The following is a 17,353-nucleotide window of genomic DNA, read 5'->3' as shown; positions in this document are numbered from 1 at the left end:
TTCATAAATTCCCATACATTTTATAGAGGAATTTTTACTATTGTTAAAATCGAGTGTCCCATCATTGGAAATGTTTTCACATGCATAATAACCTTAATTTAGGTACCTATATCTACTAGTATTTCGGTACCTAGCGTTTAATGTTTATGACTACGCACCTACCTAAACATACAGACATAGGTACTGTATTTAGTTTTTTTATACATTTTGATAAGGTAAACACAGAATTAAGAATAATGGTTTTACTTATTTAGGTATACAATTTGAATTTTAGAATAATATATTTATGTATCTAATAGTTATATATTAATATATTTTATTACTCTACATTTATATTACCATTAATTAATGTTCGCATGAACAATTTTCAGAAATAGGTTATATTTAGGTAGGTACGAAGACTAACTTTACATACATTTACAAAGATATGCTTACCAGTACATTCCACATCTCCACTAAAGGTTAATATTGCCAAAAGACTGACATTTGTTAAATTTCAAAACAATGTACAAATACATTTCTTTCACCATTCAACTTGTGATTTGTTGGACCATCAGCCAACAGTATTAATTTGCCAGATTTACATTTACTTTTTAAAAATACTATAAGAGGCATAACAATTGACCGTTGGTCAACTCTAATCTCATAGAAATATTTAACTGATCGAGCATTTGTGTCGCACTCTGTACCTCCTCAAGTGGAATATTAAAACAATTTTGCTTCTTGTGCCTTTTGCCGGTCTTGAGTACAGTATTACTGTGTACAATTTAGAAGCAATGTATAATGTATTGTGTAATAACAAACCAATTAGACAAGTATGAATTAAGTATTATAAGGAAACTAAAGTCTATAATAGTGTACTAGTGTAGACACTGTAGACTGTAGAGACTTGGATTTATACAGAAAACTACATTTTAATATTTAAATTGTTGGATTATTATAGATAGATAATAACTTATAATAATTATTAGTTATAAATTCAGAAAAAAATATTGTGTTGATTACATAATTTCTTATCAAGACTTAACTCATAACATGTATTTATGTTAATATAATATAATTATAAACAATTACAATTAAAATTTTAAAATTAGGTACAATCAAACATTTACATCATACTCAGTTACAGTAAATAAACTTTTTGTGTATAAAATATTATTTTCTCAGTCAGAAACTAAGTAGTCTATATTTAAATGTAATGAACACAATTATGTTATAAATATCATAATATTATTAAATATAATACAGCGTGCAAAGAACATAAAATATAAGTAAAATAAATAAACACAATTTAAAAAATGAAAACTATTAAAAATAAATATATGACACTCAACAATTGAAATAATATATTACTGCAATCATTTTTATTAATTGTTGCACGTCCGATAGTGATCAGACTGTGAACTGATTTTATCTAAATTTGCTGACATCATACTATTCAATTCATCTACATCCTTAATAAGCTTTAAAATTGACTCTTCTTGATTAATAATTATTTGTTCAGCATCTAAAACAATATATATTTGTAAATACATTAAAAACATAATTTTTAATCTTCTATGATATGTTTAGGTTCATATTCATCAAATTTAAAATATTATATGTTTGACGGTATTGTATGTTTTTATAAGATTAATATGGTAAAAAGAGCACTTAAAATGACCATAAAAATGCATTAAAAATATTTGTATATTGTACAATTATTTCGTATTTTGTACTTAATTCATTAAATTCAAATGACCATATAATTCATATTAAATTATTTCTTGAGAGCATACAAAGGCTCTCTTTCGCAAGCCACATACTCAATAACAACCATACATGATATATTGCATAACTATGCTCCAGGAGCATTGCTCCTGTACTACATATATTACATTTAGAAACATTAGCAGCAGAAGAGTTGGTGCAAATTTAAACTTTTTCCAGAGAATTATTGATGGTACATATGATGCACCCACTCTACTTAATAGTTTCAGAGTTCCTCAACATTCCACCTGTCTATTCCTACTGTCTAATTTGCCTGACTGGGCTATTTTAAATCAATAATAGGTTATAATACATTAATTTCAATAATGTAATCACAAAAAGTGAAATAAGGAGATTAATTTTTACTTTTTTTTTTATACATAAGACAGGGAATTTATGTTTTTTTTTACTCTTTTAACAGATGGTTTAATAATAATAATAATGATACCTACCTATTTCTTATTAGTTATTAGTTTAAATAGATAATACAAGTGAGTTGAACACATAAAATAAAAATTATTATCATAATAATATTTTGAAGAAAACTTGAGATAGGTAACTAGCTAATATTGCCTATAGAAAAAAAAATGAAAAATAATACATATTATTGTATAATTGACTGTGAAAGAGCAAATTTAATGTTTGATTAAAACAAAAAACCAGAAAATAAAAACAGAATTTGGAAGGTATATTTATTGTATCGTTATACCTAATACCTAGTTAACATTTCAAAATAGTTATTATTTTCAAACTTGGACTTAAAATTAAAACTGTATAATATGTATCTTATTTTTATTAGTTTATTAATAACTTAATTTCCTTACCTCCTAGTTCTCTCAATTTTAAAGTTGTGTTGGCTGATAGTTGACTAGCTTTTTCTAATAAATTCTGTGAATTATTTTTTGTGCTCTTTGCAATTTGTGCGCGGTTTTCTAACTTGTTACTAGCCTCATAATAAGAAGCTAATAATTGCGATGCTTTTTTTTCAGTATCTTCTACTTCTTGTATCAAAGTGCTAGCTTCTGACTTGACCTCGTTGGCGTCTCTGACATTTTTTAAGAACCCGGTCTGTAACGTTTTCAATTTACTTTCTATAACATTGATATCATCTAAAACTTTCTGAACATTTTCTTGGGTAACACCTGTTTCTGTTTTAACCTGAATAACAAACAAAAATTTGTATAAATATCACAAGACAAAATTTGCAGAATATTAATAGTCACTACTATAATTTATAAGTTTATAAGTTTATAACTAAGGAAGTAGGTAACTAACATTTGTTATGCTAATATTTGCATCCACAATATTTTGATTTGTTGTTAATATACCATCATCAACATTTTTTTGTATACTTTGTGCTTCAGCTAAAGCTGTTTCAACGCGTTCGGCAACCTGAAGTATGCTTTTGGCAGCCATCCTAAATTAAAGAAAATATTAAAATGCAATAAAAGATTATCTTTATATTTGTAAATTACTGTTTCTTTTCAGCATCTTCATTTAACGTTTTAGCTAATAATAAATCATCAGCAGTTTCATTGATAATTGTATCAATATTTTTTGGTAGAGATAATGTTTTATTTATGTCTTCTGAAAGTTGACGTAGTTGTTCGGGTTTTAAGTTAATATTTAATTTCAGAACCTATAATAAATAAGCAAATCATATTTCACACCTATAATTATTATATAATTAAATATGATATATTACTTTATCAACTTTCATTGCAACGTCGGTAGATTGGACTCCTGAAGGATTCAAAAATTTATCGTGCCTATCTAATAAACTGTAACTCTCATTTAGAATGCTCTGAGATTGTATTTTTGCCCTCTTTGCCACCTCCGCAATGTCTTTAGCATTAGCCAAAGCCAAATTTAATTCTTGATTTGCTTGGGATAACTATATTCAATTAAAACATATTAATGTTTAAAATAAATTAATAATAACATTTGGTCCACTTACACCTCTAAACAACTCTTCGCCTTTTGCTTCTTTATCACGTATGTGTTTTTGTGCTTCTTTAGCAAAGCTATGAGCACGTTCTGCTTTAGTTGTAGCACCAGCTTCACATGATAAACCACCACAAAAACCACAACCTGCACCTCCACAGAGCTTATCACAAGTTTCACCACCTTTATCGCAAATCTATTTTTTTTTTAAATATCATTAGACATATATTAAATAATAATATGTATATACATACATCAATGTAGGTTTTAAATTATTTATATTTTTGTATCATACCTGTTGGTTTAATTTAGGGATTTCTTGATTCAATTTGTTCATCTCCTCATTTAATTTTTCCAATGTAAGTTCATTATCTTTAATACCTTGATTAAAAGAATTTACATTTCGACCAAAGAACAATTCAGTTCTTTTACACTGGTGTTCAGCATCAGATAGTAATTTATCTTGTATATTCTCTTCCATTTTTAATGTTTTTGCTTTTTCATATGCTTCTTTGGTTAGGTTTAATGCACCTTAAAAAAATATTTAATTTAAATTTAATATCTTAGTATTTAGTTAGAACATGATTTGATTATTAGCAGAAGAAAATATATTTTGCATAGCTGTTAAGCCATGCATAAACAATATAAACAATATAAGCTTTTAAATATGTTCTTTTTACCTTCAACATTTCGTTCTTGAAGTTGAGTTGAATTATTTTTTAAGCTTAGTGCAGTTTCTTTTAAGTTGATTGCTTTTGCTTTAAGGTTTCCCAATGTTAAATTAGCCAAAATAACTCTTTGCATAGTGTTATCAATTGTTTTTGTAACAACATTCAGTTGATCCATAGTAGTGAGATTAATCCTGTATTTAATAATAAAACAAAAGTAATTATAAGTAGGTAGGTATAAACTATTATAAGTATATAGTGTATTGGTGAATGATAAATACCTGAGTTGATCAATGACATCATTTAATGTTTGAAGATCTGTTGAGCTTTTTGTAGTTGTTTGCAATATATTTCTTACATCAGATATTTTCTTTTCCATAGTTTCAAATTGGTTATTATAAGCACCTGTGGTTCCGGTAGCTTTTATTTCCGATGCTGATTTGAAAACCTTTTCCGTTTGTTCTAATATAATAAGTAAGTCAATAATTGAATTGTAAATCTTTAAGATTTTTACTTCATAAATTATATTTTACCACTAAGCTCTTTTTGTGTTTGATCCCAGTTTTCAAAACATTCTCCACATGGACTGCAATTAGGAGCTTTACCTAAATATCCTCTTGCACAAGAGTCACATTTTTCACCACCTATTCCTAACATACAATTACAGTGTCCAGTAGTCTGATTACACTGTTGTGTAGCTGATCCTTCAGGATTACATTCACAGGCTAAAACATTTCAAATTAACATTTCATTAGTATATACATTGTACTAATAAATATTTATAAAACTACTCACCATAGCATTCTTTATTTGGATCACCCCAATAATTTGTTTGACATTGATTACACTGAGTTCCACCAAAACCTGGTTTACATTTACATTGCCCATCGAACTAAAATATAATAATTTTTACAAAAAAAATGTAGGCATAATTGTATATAATTTATCATACCTGGTTACATTGTTCAGAAATAGATCCGACTGGGTCACAATTGCACGGTTCACATCCATTTCCACTAGCAATTTTCCAATGATTGGGTTTACACTCATCACAAGACAACCCAATTACATTAGGTAAACAAGGGCATTGTCCAGTGGTAGAATTACACACTCTAGACTGTGATCCCAAAAAGTCACACACACATTCTGTATTTTTAATAAAAAAATCACAGTTTGGCATGATTATAAATCTTTTTGTTTTCTAATATTATTACTTAACATAAATAGTAATATTAACTATACCTGTGCATGTCTGATGGATGGCATCACCATAATAACCTGTTCTACACACTTCACAATTATCTCCTTCTGTGTTGAACAAGCATTGCGTACATTTTCCACTGTGAGGATCACAGTTACCTGTCTTGGTTATGTCCACGTTATTATTACAAGCACAAGGCCGGCATACACCCCCAGGAACTTCTGGATTTCCGTAGTAGTTTTCATCGCACATATTACATCTGGAACCTATGAAAAACAACACATTGTCAAACAACAAAATAAAATACATCGAGAGCGGAAATTTACCTTTGTACCCATTTTGACATTCACAGAAGACATCTTGTGTTTTTGAATCTAAAGCACATCGATGAGCATAGGAATGCCCAGATTCGACCGTTCCTGGACATGGGCATGCTCGACACGGAATGTCTATTCCCAAACGAGGGTCCCCGTAATAACCCTCAATACACCTAAGCATTTAAAAATAATAATAACGCGGTAAGCAGCTAACTTAAACAAATTTTTCATAATACACACCTATCACAATTATTTCCTTCAGTAAAACCTTGGCAGTTAAGACATACTCCGGTGCGAGAGTCACATCCGTCTGTGTGTCCATGACACATGCACCGCTGACAATTTGGATAATTCCATGAGCCCGGTTCACATTGATCACACTCTCTTCCATAAGTCTGTGTTCGACACTTACACTGTCCAGTTGAAACATCACACAAATTGTCCAGAGCTCCAACACTGTTACAGTCACATGCTATATAAGATAAACAATTCAAATAATTACCAATAATTTAACACAAATAAAATATAAACACAGAGACTACATAAAAAATATAAGCTATTGGCTGAATTTTACATATATTTAACCCACAGTTTAAATTGAACAGCAATATTCAAAGTATTAATATTTAATATTAAAAATAAATTTAAATTTAAATTATTGATATTGTTAATTACTAAATTGTTTGTAATAAAAAAAAATACCTTTGCACCCTTCTGGGCCAAATCCATAAGTACCAGGAGCACAACGATTACATTTCCTCCCATCTACATTTGGTTTGCAAGTACATTTTCCACCCAATGAATCACAAATGGCACTAGTTGAGCCCGTTGGATCACATTCACATGCTAAACACAGTATCAAATTTTGATCAAATGTCAAACAACAATATATTTTTTATAGATTTTGGTTAGTTATTTTACTTACAAAATGCTCCATCCAAATAATAAAAACCAACACTATAATGATATTTTTGACAAACATCAGAATCAAGTAAATGATCTCTACGGATAGTATAGAATGCTTCTTTGCACTTAAAACGTCTATATTCTTCAAGTCGTTGTTCGTTGGCTGGTGATCCTTGGAAAAATGGCATACTTTCCACATGTGGTATTAATACAAGCTATAATCATAAAAATTAAAACTTTTAAGTTTAAAGTTTCTATCTTGAAAAAAAAAATTTGAAAATATAGTAGTTAGGTATATAATATCTATTCTGGTTGAGACAGAGGCTGACCAATTTGGTTTTAAAATGAAGACTTTATTTTATTGATTCATTATTTTTTTAAAAGCACATCATTGTTAATTCAATTAATTATAGGTAGGTACATAATATTAAAGTAGGTACTTAGAACAGTTATTTCTTAATTATTAGAATAGTTTTTACATTTGTAAAACTACCAATTGGATACCTAATATGATATTTGAACGACTCTGTATGGTTCATGCATAATAAATTAAACCCTTACTAAAATAGTTAATTCAAATATTCTATTATACAAAGCCTAACATACTGAATACCACAATACTCTATTGAAAATGTTATAACATGTGTGTAATATTTTTACTTCTTAAGTGCTTACCGAGTCCACTAGTATTGACGCAGACGGATTAATTGTTCTATTGTTATATCTTTGGAAATTAATTTTCACTTTGTACTCTTTTTTTGCTTCTAAACATACTGGTGGCGTAGCTATAGCAAACCTAGAATCTGAAAACACACGTTCATAATATTTAGACTATATTAGTAGATACTCAATACGGTAATATGGCATATTGGATCACAGCAATTGTTTGTTTTAAATCATCGACTTACCTTGCGGTAATAAAACACTTCTAATATCTCCAGCATTATAATTTACTTCATATTCAGCACAGGTACTGTTAGGTTCAATGGGTTTCAATCTTTCCAATGTAATTCTGACATCGTCCCAATCATAAGGAATCTGTAAATCATAATTCATTTAAATAACAATATTATAATTATATCAAACAAAAATGTTCAATAATGTAAATTTATGTATAATGTCTGTTGAATATTTTATTGGAAATACAATATTATAATGGTTCCAAATTCTGATATTCGTGTATTTTCAATCTATATTATACAGCTGTTGCATATAGGTAACATCATTTTGGTTCACTTCCAGTATAGCGGATACAAATTGTAGAACAATACTCACTTGGGGTTCATATCTGAGGACAATTTCATAATTTGTCGTAGCTGGTATATTCTTCAAGTCAAAAACTAACTCGGCATCATCAAAGACTTTCATAAACCCTGTACCGGTCCATGTATTATCCCTGCCATCTCTGTAGGGTTCTCGAATGAATACTTGACAGTTCTGAAAATGTCAAACGTGTTTGAATATATTTTATGCAACAAAATCAAAAAAAAAAATACAAGAGTTAAATACTTACGTCTTGCCCACAATTGGATAACTCAGCTTCGCTGACCAAAATGTCAACGGGGCCGACAAAGAAGTTTTGTTCCGGTACACTGCAAGTGCGTCCTGATAAATTGGGTCGACACCTAAAAATATGGAAATTATATAAACGACCGATACATCATGAGTTCGAGAAATAGGTAGCTGTCGTAAGAGATTATCAAATTTACAACACACCTATCCGATTTTTATTTATTTTGAATTTTTTTGACTAGCACGTAAATAACGACTTACAAGCATTGTCCCGTGAGGACGTCACACATGTTGTCGTACGCTCCACCGACGTCGCAATCGCACGGCTTACAGCCATCTTGACTGTCGGATAGACCCCAGAAGCCCGGGATGCATTGATTGCAGTCTCTGCCGGCCACATACCTCTTGCACGTACATTCTCCCGTCTCCTTGTTGCAACCCTGATTGTCCACGGTTCCTTGGGTGTTGCACGTGCACACTATTACAATAACACGAGTTAGTTTTTATAGGTAAATACCTACATTTTATACAAATATATATAAGTATCTAAAAGTAAAGAACAACGTAGTTATAGCATAATGATAAGGCCTATCAACACATTTGAATTTGCCGCCAACACTCTAATGCGTTTTAATAATTATTATTATTATTTCTCTAAATTTCGTTGTTTTTTTTTCAATGTATAGGAGGGCGTGTCTAGTTATCACTAGGCTTATGCGTTAATTTGACATTCGACTTAATTTAACTTATTAAAACATGAGCAACTTACAACTTAATTTTATTTAAATACCTATTAATTTAACTATATAGTATGTATAGAAGCATCATAAATGCAAGCAAGTCTTGTTCACAAGATGACTAATTAGCTAAATGTAATTTAAATTACCTACAGCCTTCTCTTATAAGTTTCTAAAATAAATTGGGCAGCCTTGTAAAATAACTATCTTGGTATAAACAATAATAACAATATAATAAAACATATTATTATAATAAGCTTATAGGTTATCACTAGAACCGCTTAATCCACAAAAAAATATTCAATTAAAAACCAACTTTCAACTCGTCTATATTATACTGTGTACCTTGGCATCCGTCTGGGTTTGACTCGCTGAAATTCCAATATCCGTTTTTGCACATGTCACACCGTCTACCTTCGACATTGGGTTTGCAGTGACATCGGCCAGACTCCAATCCGTTGATCAGATCAGTCTTTGAATCACATATTCCGTCGTCCAAAGAACCACCAGGATCACAATCGCAAGCTGCGCAAGTATTAAAATATTGTTATTAGGATGATTTATTTTCAAAACATATATTTCATATTTTAAAAATAATTATGGTAATCAAGGGTGGATCCAGGGGTAGGGCATTGGGGACAAGTCACAAGTGTCCCTCCCGTTCACAAAATAATATTATTTAATTTTGTATTAATTATTGAAATTCAACACTGTAAAAATGTTTTTAATTTAAATTCCCTCTCTATACAGAGATTCCGTATCCGCCCTTGATGGTAAGACACTACAGTTCAATAATATCGTAAATGTTTTATGAAAAAAACACCAGTTCGGAAACGACGTTTTGCCTCATCAGCATTTATAGAAACTCATTCGAAATTGTTTTTAAAATAAAAGTAGGTAAGTCATAACTTAAAACCGTCTGTAATTTTAAAATATTTTAACAGTGTTTGGAAAGGACTCGCTCGTGAACACGCCTTCAACGTGTTCATGTTCATATTTAGTGAACGTCACTAATTTCTTATAAATGAAGTGTAAATGTGAATGTATTTCATATTTTTAAAGAACTTTTTTTTCTTTTTAGTGTATTTTACATTTGTATCTACTATCTACACACAAACTAAAAATTTAAAAAAAATATCAGCATAGAATGTAATTTATTTTTAAATAAATAATTTAATAAACATGAACGTGAGAGTGTTCCTTTGAAAACATAATGAAGCCACGATTGTGGATGTGAGCTTGAACGAGTTCTCTTTTTGAACTTTCTAAACACTGTGTTTTAATCCCAACAATAATTAGATAACTCACGCAAGCAAACATCGTGGTCCGTGAACGGTTTCGTGGGGTCTTGGTAGAAATATTGCTTGCACTGTTCGCAGTTCCGGCCCATGGTGTTGTCAGTGCACCCATCGCACACTCCACCACTCATCCGTCCGGTCAACTCAAACACAGCAGCATCGTGGTGACAGCTGGTAGCGTGATTGTTACAGTTGCAACCTTTAAAAAAAAAAAAAACAACAACACAGTCGAGAATAGAATAGGTAGGCACTTCAATATTTAATTTGTTATAATCGCCAAGACTGCGAGCGAGATCAACTTACGTCTGCATGCGTTCGTTTGTCGACCGATTGCCGGTTTCCACGGGAAGTCGTTGAAAAAGTCCTCGCAAGACTCGCAGTTGAGGCCCTTGGTGTTGTGGGTGCACTCGCACTGGCCGTACACCATGTCCGGTTTGCTGGTCGTACCGTCTTGTGGTAAGCACCTGGACGCGTGCCCGTAACAGGAACAACTACCTCGCACTACCATCTCTGTGATTGCGTAGTAGTATTTTTCCTATATATACGCAAATCAAAACATGGATCATCGACATCATATCTTATTACCCACCGTGTAAGGTTGGTCCGACCCTACATACTATTATAACATTTACCTATAAATTATTTTATCTACTTACTAAAATCTCATCTCGGTTGTCCAACAAATCGTCCCCGAGCGTATGAAGTTTGGTGAAATTAATCCTCAAATTGGTCATCTTCAACAGGTTTTGTACCTCCGGCGAATACGGATCGTCATACATGTGGTGTAGATTGGGAGGCAACACTCTCAAAATTACCTGTGTAAAAATAAAAGCAACAAACTCGTGTTTAGTATCTTTTTGAAACCCAGATGAGATCTTATTGATATATTTTTTGTGTAAAAACTTTTAAATGGCTACAATGACAGTCCAAGTTTATAGCAGAGAATATATATTTTAATGTACCACAGGGCACAGTTTAATACTAGTAATTTTGATTGTTTATGTATACATAACCCCAAACAAAAATTTTGTTTGAAGTATAGATCTATGTATTGAACCTTAAACTCTATTGTAAAGGTTTAAATAATTTTGATTTCTTTACAGATAGTCGAGGACATCAGTAGGAATTTTTCAAGGGGAAGGGGACATAATATTTTTATTTTTCAATTTTTGTTTTACTAGCTGATTAGTGATGAAGATAAGTTTATTGAAGTGACATATTTTCTTTTATATAGGTAAGGAATGTAAACCTTATTTATTCGTTATAATATGTAGATAATTAAAACTTAAACTTACAGCATTCATTTTAATTTGTTAAAATGCAAGTTTAAATTAAAAAGTGCTTTTTTTATATAAATTAAATGTTACCATTGATTTGATAATTTTAGGTTATTTATAAAATTAAATGTTTCAAGCTTCTATAAATAAATATGATGTATGTTAATGTAGAAACAACCAAATTATTTTAATATTTTGAAAACTTAAATCTAAAAAGGTTAAATATAATTATTAATCGCTAAAGAATTGCCAAGTATAATTTTCGGAACAAACTACTAATCTTATCGCCAGTTATAAATAAACTAGAAAACAAACAAAAATAAAGATAAAAAGTTAGTTTTTTTACCGTACCTACTTTTTAATTGGTTAGTAATAAAAAATATGTTTATTTTATCAATTCATATACTTTTAATCATTTTTCAATTTTAAACTTGAGAAATTTGGTCAAAATTTAAACTTAAAATGCTTATAAAAAAAATTGTGCCTATGTTTTTTTAAATATTTTTTAACTGCTATTGTAATAATATATCAAGAGTCTTGTATTAACTTTTCATGCTTTTTGACCATACCAATACAATTTTATTTACATTTATAGAAAAAAAATTAAAAAATAAAAAATTTCCGTCCACAGCTTAAAAGTATATGAATTGATGAAATAAATATATGGTGTAAATTTCAAATGTCTACAATTATTCGTTTTTGAATTACAATAAAATAAGAAAATCGCTACATGAGAAATCGAGTGAATCTTCAAACGCTCATAAAAATTAAATTTGACTTTAAGGTAGAAATTTGTTCTTGATAAAAGTAAAAAAACTTATAAGGAATCTTGTATTCAATTTTTAATAACATTTTTTATGAATATCTAACTCAAAATTTTTTGCAAATATTCGTTATATTTACGAATTTTGTCAAAATTCAAAATTCCAAAGCTCATAAAAAATTATTGTGGATTTAAGCTCAACTTTTTTTTTAATTTCAACTAACAAAAACTTACAAGGATCCTTTTATTATATTTTCAAGTTTTTTGACAGAACAAAAAATATTTTTTTGCTATTAGTTTTAAAAAAACAAATGATAATCGAAAATTTCATCAGTATGTCTATTAATAGTACAACACGAGTCAAAATATTTAGAAAATGTTATGGTGCATAGAAAATTTTAACACAAACATTCAGTGAAAATTTCATGTATAACAGCTAAAAAAAAATCTATTTTTTCAAAAACTGGTTATTTGCATAAAAATTTCCGTTTTTAATTATCCTTTTGTTTGTTTTTCCTTTCTGCTTTTGAAATCTATTGGGAATTTTAAAGTTTGAAGTTCAATAATAGTTTAATAATATTATCATTAGGTCTCTACATTTTATGTAAACATTTTATTCCTATTCATCTGCATGTATTGTAATTGTTGAGTTGTAATATCTTCTTGTTAAAAGCTAATAAAAAGCTTACACCGTGCACATAAAAAGTGAACACTAGTCATTGGCTCTGTAAGATAATATGACAAAAATAAACCGTTTGACTATTGCCCGTCACTATACCTAATATGGGAAAACTCTATGACAATATCTATAATTTTTGTGTATTCAATTTTCTTCAAATTCGATTTTGAACCTTGAAACTTAAATAAACCTAACTGCAACTTTGGCTTTTTATCCCCATTTAGAAAAAATTGTAAATATAAATTAAATCAAACATTTATAAATTACTGAAGTACTGAATGTATCAGCAGATTACATTCAATCATTTTTAAGTCGAAGATAGACTAATTAGAAACTTCCATTCAACTTTTAAATCAATAAACGCTATAAATACATTTGATCTTGTCTTAAAATATATACGTATTTATTAAGTAGGTATTAACCACCTATGTATAATATTAATATATAAACCGGTTGAAGGTACCTACCATAAAATATCAATTTATAGTTTTAAATAACTTAAATAAATTAATAACTATTTAATGATTATTTTTCCAGATCAATCGTCTTAAGAAGCTCCCACCTAATATTTAAACGTTAAAATAAAGAACAAAAACATATGAAAGACTAGGTAACGTACTTCACCACTCGCAGAAGGAGGTACAGAAGAATATCTCTGGTCGCAAACGACTTCGGTCAAATTGCGTGGCGGTTCTTTTGGTATGTTTGGAAAAACGGAATCGCAATCGTACGCAAAGTATCTATACACCTACAATAAAAAAAAAATTTAAAAAAAATGAATGCTATAATCATTAAGTATTATATCATATAACTCTGCCCAAACGGCACCTGTATCATGATGCAATGGACATTTAAATATTGTTTTCTGAGTGTTCTCGCTTACCTGCCAAGTATTTCCGAAATCGTAAGATCTCTCGACCAACATCACTGCCGGCCGAAACGTCTTGAACGTAATAATTAAATGTGTGAAATGAAATTCAGCCTCGAGGTCCAATTGAATAGTGACGTTTTCCACGCCGTTTTCCGATTGCCACCATTGTGTAGTTACACCACTAAATAACGTAATAGATGCAAGAAAATAACTCTTAGAACGTACGTACATACAAGACATATTCGTGAGCTAATATCTTACCCGGACGCATGAACAATGTTATCGATCCTGTGACTTAGCGAATACTTTGCATTTGGTTGAGACGGTTGTCTTGAATCTCACCAAAAACATTTTTTGCGATCCTCAAGATTGTTTACAATACAATATCTTTCCTAAAATATAAATTATTTAAGTGTTAGTATACATTTTTATTTTTTATTCGTAACCTGGAAGAATGTAACAGTTACGAACCCTTTGCTTCAAACCACAAGTCGAAGATGCTACTAGATGGTTTTCCCGACCGATCAATAAATTTCCAGTAGCCGGGTAACATGAACTTTTGTCGCATGATGAATAATAAGCTCCGACATTAACTAAAAACAATCGATAAACATATAACAATTAATATCTAAAAGGTAAAAAAAATAATATAAAAAAAAACTTTAGAAACAACTATTATAACAATCCTAATTAACAAACTCGAATATTTTCTTTATAAGTTATTTTTTTATCGTTTTATTAACATAAATAGGCATTTTACAAGTTTTTTTGATTTCCACTTTTATTAATACCTATTTTATCGTTTACTGTCACAGAAAAACGAAGATTACTGGCATGACATTTTGATGTACGAAGTCCAAGTAATTTAGAAGCTCTATATTTGCTTTTTTGTTTAACACGAACATCGATCATATTACTGAGTCCTAATCACCCTGGTTTAATAATTTCCTTGCCGCCTCCCTTAGGCCTTAAAGTAATATTTAGGGTTGGGGTTTAGGTGCAATGTCATTTTTTTCTGATGTTCTAACACTTATAGGTCTGTAAGCAAAAAATGTGTTCAGAAATTAATTTTTACAAATTTAACTTTTTTAGGGCGTTTTTCAGAATTTATCTATAAACTCTTAAACTTTAGTTGATTTGATCACGCTTTTCGGCGTCTGATCGCAAACAACAATCACGTTTAGTATGTAATCAACTAAATTGATAAAATAATAAATAGGCACGAGCTTATCGTCCAATGTACCTACTTTATCAGATAGTCAAACTTGTAGTTATAAAATAAATTCAATTTTAATACAATTAAATAAAATGTACATTGTACATATTTGAGGAATAGGTACTTGTTTTTTTAAATTAATATGATAAATAAATTAAATTAAATATGTTTAGTAACATAATTTTTCTAATATAATTTTTAAGCTGTAATAAATACATTTTTAACGTATTTTCATACTGAACTTTTTTTTACCGACTGATGGGCGTTATTCTGTAAAAGTGTAAACTATGCAACGTGAAAGTTACTGCTCAAAAACGATTTATTGTACAATATTTATATATCTATCTATATCTATCAATAGATAATTTATGAAAATATTTTTATTTCAGATTAAAATAAGCCCATCTTTGTGAAATTTAGCTATCTGTAAAACTTGTATTTAAATTTAAATTTAAATACTAATGTCTAATACTATTGTACTTTATGTGTAAAATTCTATTTAAAAAATAAAAATACACTTATATATATATTTTTAATTTTTAAGCTCTTATGAACAAATTTAAAGTTATTTTTATAATTAATTTTTTGAGTATTCAAATAATTTTTGGGATTTTGGAAGGCATTACAATTCCAGCCCATTATATTTAATTGTAACACGTTTTCAACTTCAATGAAGAGCTCTTTACATAATATTATACATTGGTTAGGTTGCATATTACTGTTATTTTAGCAAAAACATTAAATTATATAACATATTTTAATAATGTAATATAATACACCTAATAAATGAATATATTTTTTTAAAGTTCATATTGTCCACAATAAAATAAATAGGTACAATGCCTGGACAACACAGAACATCGTTAAGCATTTATTTGAATTGTCCTAAACTGTCCAAATTTTGCCTATAAGTCGTAACTTATGTATACAGATTGATTTGTTGAGTATGCTCATAATATTTTTATTCTTAAATTATGCAAATAATCAAATTCTATTTAAATAGGTACAAATTTTCAAGATCATATTTTCGAGTACTTATGATTTTTTTGTACCACTTAGGAACTATCGTTGACAAAATTTCTGTGGCAATACAAACTTCTGTTTTTCAAATAAGAACCAACCTTTATCACTTTTAATTATTCAGCAGATACTTTTTGCTGTTGAGAATTTCAAAGAACCTAAATTAAAATTTGAACAAATAGTTTTTGAATTATATAACTTTGTATATTAAGGATAATGTGCCTATGGTAATGACTAACGAGTTAAGCAGATATGGAGTTTGGGTAAATACCATTGATCTATCAATATAAATATTTTATTAAAATGATCCAATATACTAAATACTACATCTAGTATTACACACAGTTTATATTTTTGTGAAACCGTTTTTGAGGTTTATTATTCTCAGTATAAACATTTTAATAATTCAGAAATTACCTACTCATTAGAATTTTGATTTTGATTCAACATTTTCAAGATAAATATTCACTAAATAATTTTCATCAAATAAGTGGGTTCTCATTTGAAAAATTTAAGTTTGTATAACCTCAGGATACTCATAAAGTAGCATTAAAAAAAAATATCAGAATTTTAGAATATGATCTTTGGGAATAGGTACTTTAAAATTCTAAAAATCAGAATTTTAATAAATATACTATTGAATGGGAAAATGGTAATGAAAATGCTTAGAAAACCACTCTGTCTATATAATGTATTATTTTTTAATAATAATATTTGTAAATATAACACTATATTATTATGATTAGCTAATTTGAGCGAAGCGAGACTAATAATATAGTACACCTTAACAACTGGTCTCGTTATTTTGTAATCGGATTTTTTTTTATCCTAAGTATACGTTAATATCGTAGTCACATAACATTTAACGTGAATGTTTTAATTTTTAATCGTTTCAATATAATTTTTTTTGTTAAACGTGGGTTCAATTAAAAAACATTGAATCATCTATATTAAACATTTGTTATTAATTATTAGGTATATGAATAGTGAATTAACTTATAAAATATAAACATATAAAATTATTTTTAAAAAAAATTTACGAGTACTACGATATTAATAATTAGTTGCAAGATTTTAGATTTTAAAACAATATTATGCATAAATGTAAAATTTTAGAAATACGCTAAAAGTTTTAAAAAAAGTCCAAATCAATAATTAAATTAATGATTTGAAGATATTTTATTACATTTTGATA

At 28.8% G+C, this 17,353-nt stretch overlaps 1 protein-coding gene across 1 annotated transcript in view; it reads right to left on the bottom strand.

Annotated features, from left to right (window-relative positions):
- Positions 1-912: 912 nt before the first annotated feature.
- The window catches only part of LOC111033490 (laminin subunit beta-1), a 23,459-nt gene continuing 7,018 nt past the window's right edge, over positions 913-17,353 (bottom strand). The window contains 30 exon segments of the mRNA XM_022314243.1: positions 913-1,507; positions 2,574-2,907; positions 3,025-3,166; positions 3,225-3,388; positions 3,455-3,643; positions 3,707-3,889; positions 3,989-4,224; positions 4,374-4,555; positions 4,643-4,823; positions 4,895-5,086; positions 5,157-5,253; positions 5,314-5,507; positions 5,604-5,828; positions 5,889-6,052; positions 6,120-6,351; positions 6,582-6,725; positions 6,805-7,000; positions 7,461-7,588; positions 7,694-7,823; positions 8,061-8,222; positions 8,299-8,410; positions 8,559-8,775; positions 9,380-9,559; positions 10,343-10,531; positions 10,636-10,867; positions 10,989-11,147; positions 13,671-13,799; positions 13,935-14,103; positions 14,184-14,314; positions 14,394-14,515. Coding sequence (XP_022169935.1) covers positions 1,368-1,507; positions 2,574-2,907; positions 3,025-3,166; positions 3,225-3,388; positions 3,455-3,643; positions 3,707-3,889; positions 3,989-4,224; positions 4,374-4,555; positions 4,643-4,823; positions 4,895-5,086; positions 5,157-5,253; positions 5,314-5,507; positions 5,604-5,828; positions 5,889-6,052; positions 6,120-6,351; positions 6,582-6,725; positions 6,805-7,000; positions 7,461-7,588; positions 7,694-7,823; positions 8,061-8,222; positions 8,299-8,410; positions 8,559-8,775; positions 9,380-9,559; positions 10,343-10,531; positions 10,636-10,867; positions 10,989-11,147; positions 13,671-13,799; positions 13,935-14,103; positions 14,184-14,314; positions 14,394-14,515 — 5,255 coding nt within the window. The 3' untranslated portion in view covers positions 913-1,367.

The sequence above is a fragment of the Myzus persicae genome, unplaced genomic scaffold, assembly GCF_001856785.1.
Source record: "Myzus persicae strain clone G006 unplaced genomic scaffold, MPER_G0061.0, whole genome shotgun sequence".
Classification (NCBI taxonomy): domain Eukaryota; kingdom Metazoa; phylum Arthropoda; class Insecta; order Hemiptera; family Aphididae; genus Myzus; species Myzus persicae.
This window is presented reverse-complemented; position numbering and strand designations above follow the sequence as displayed.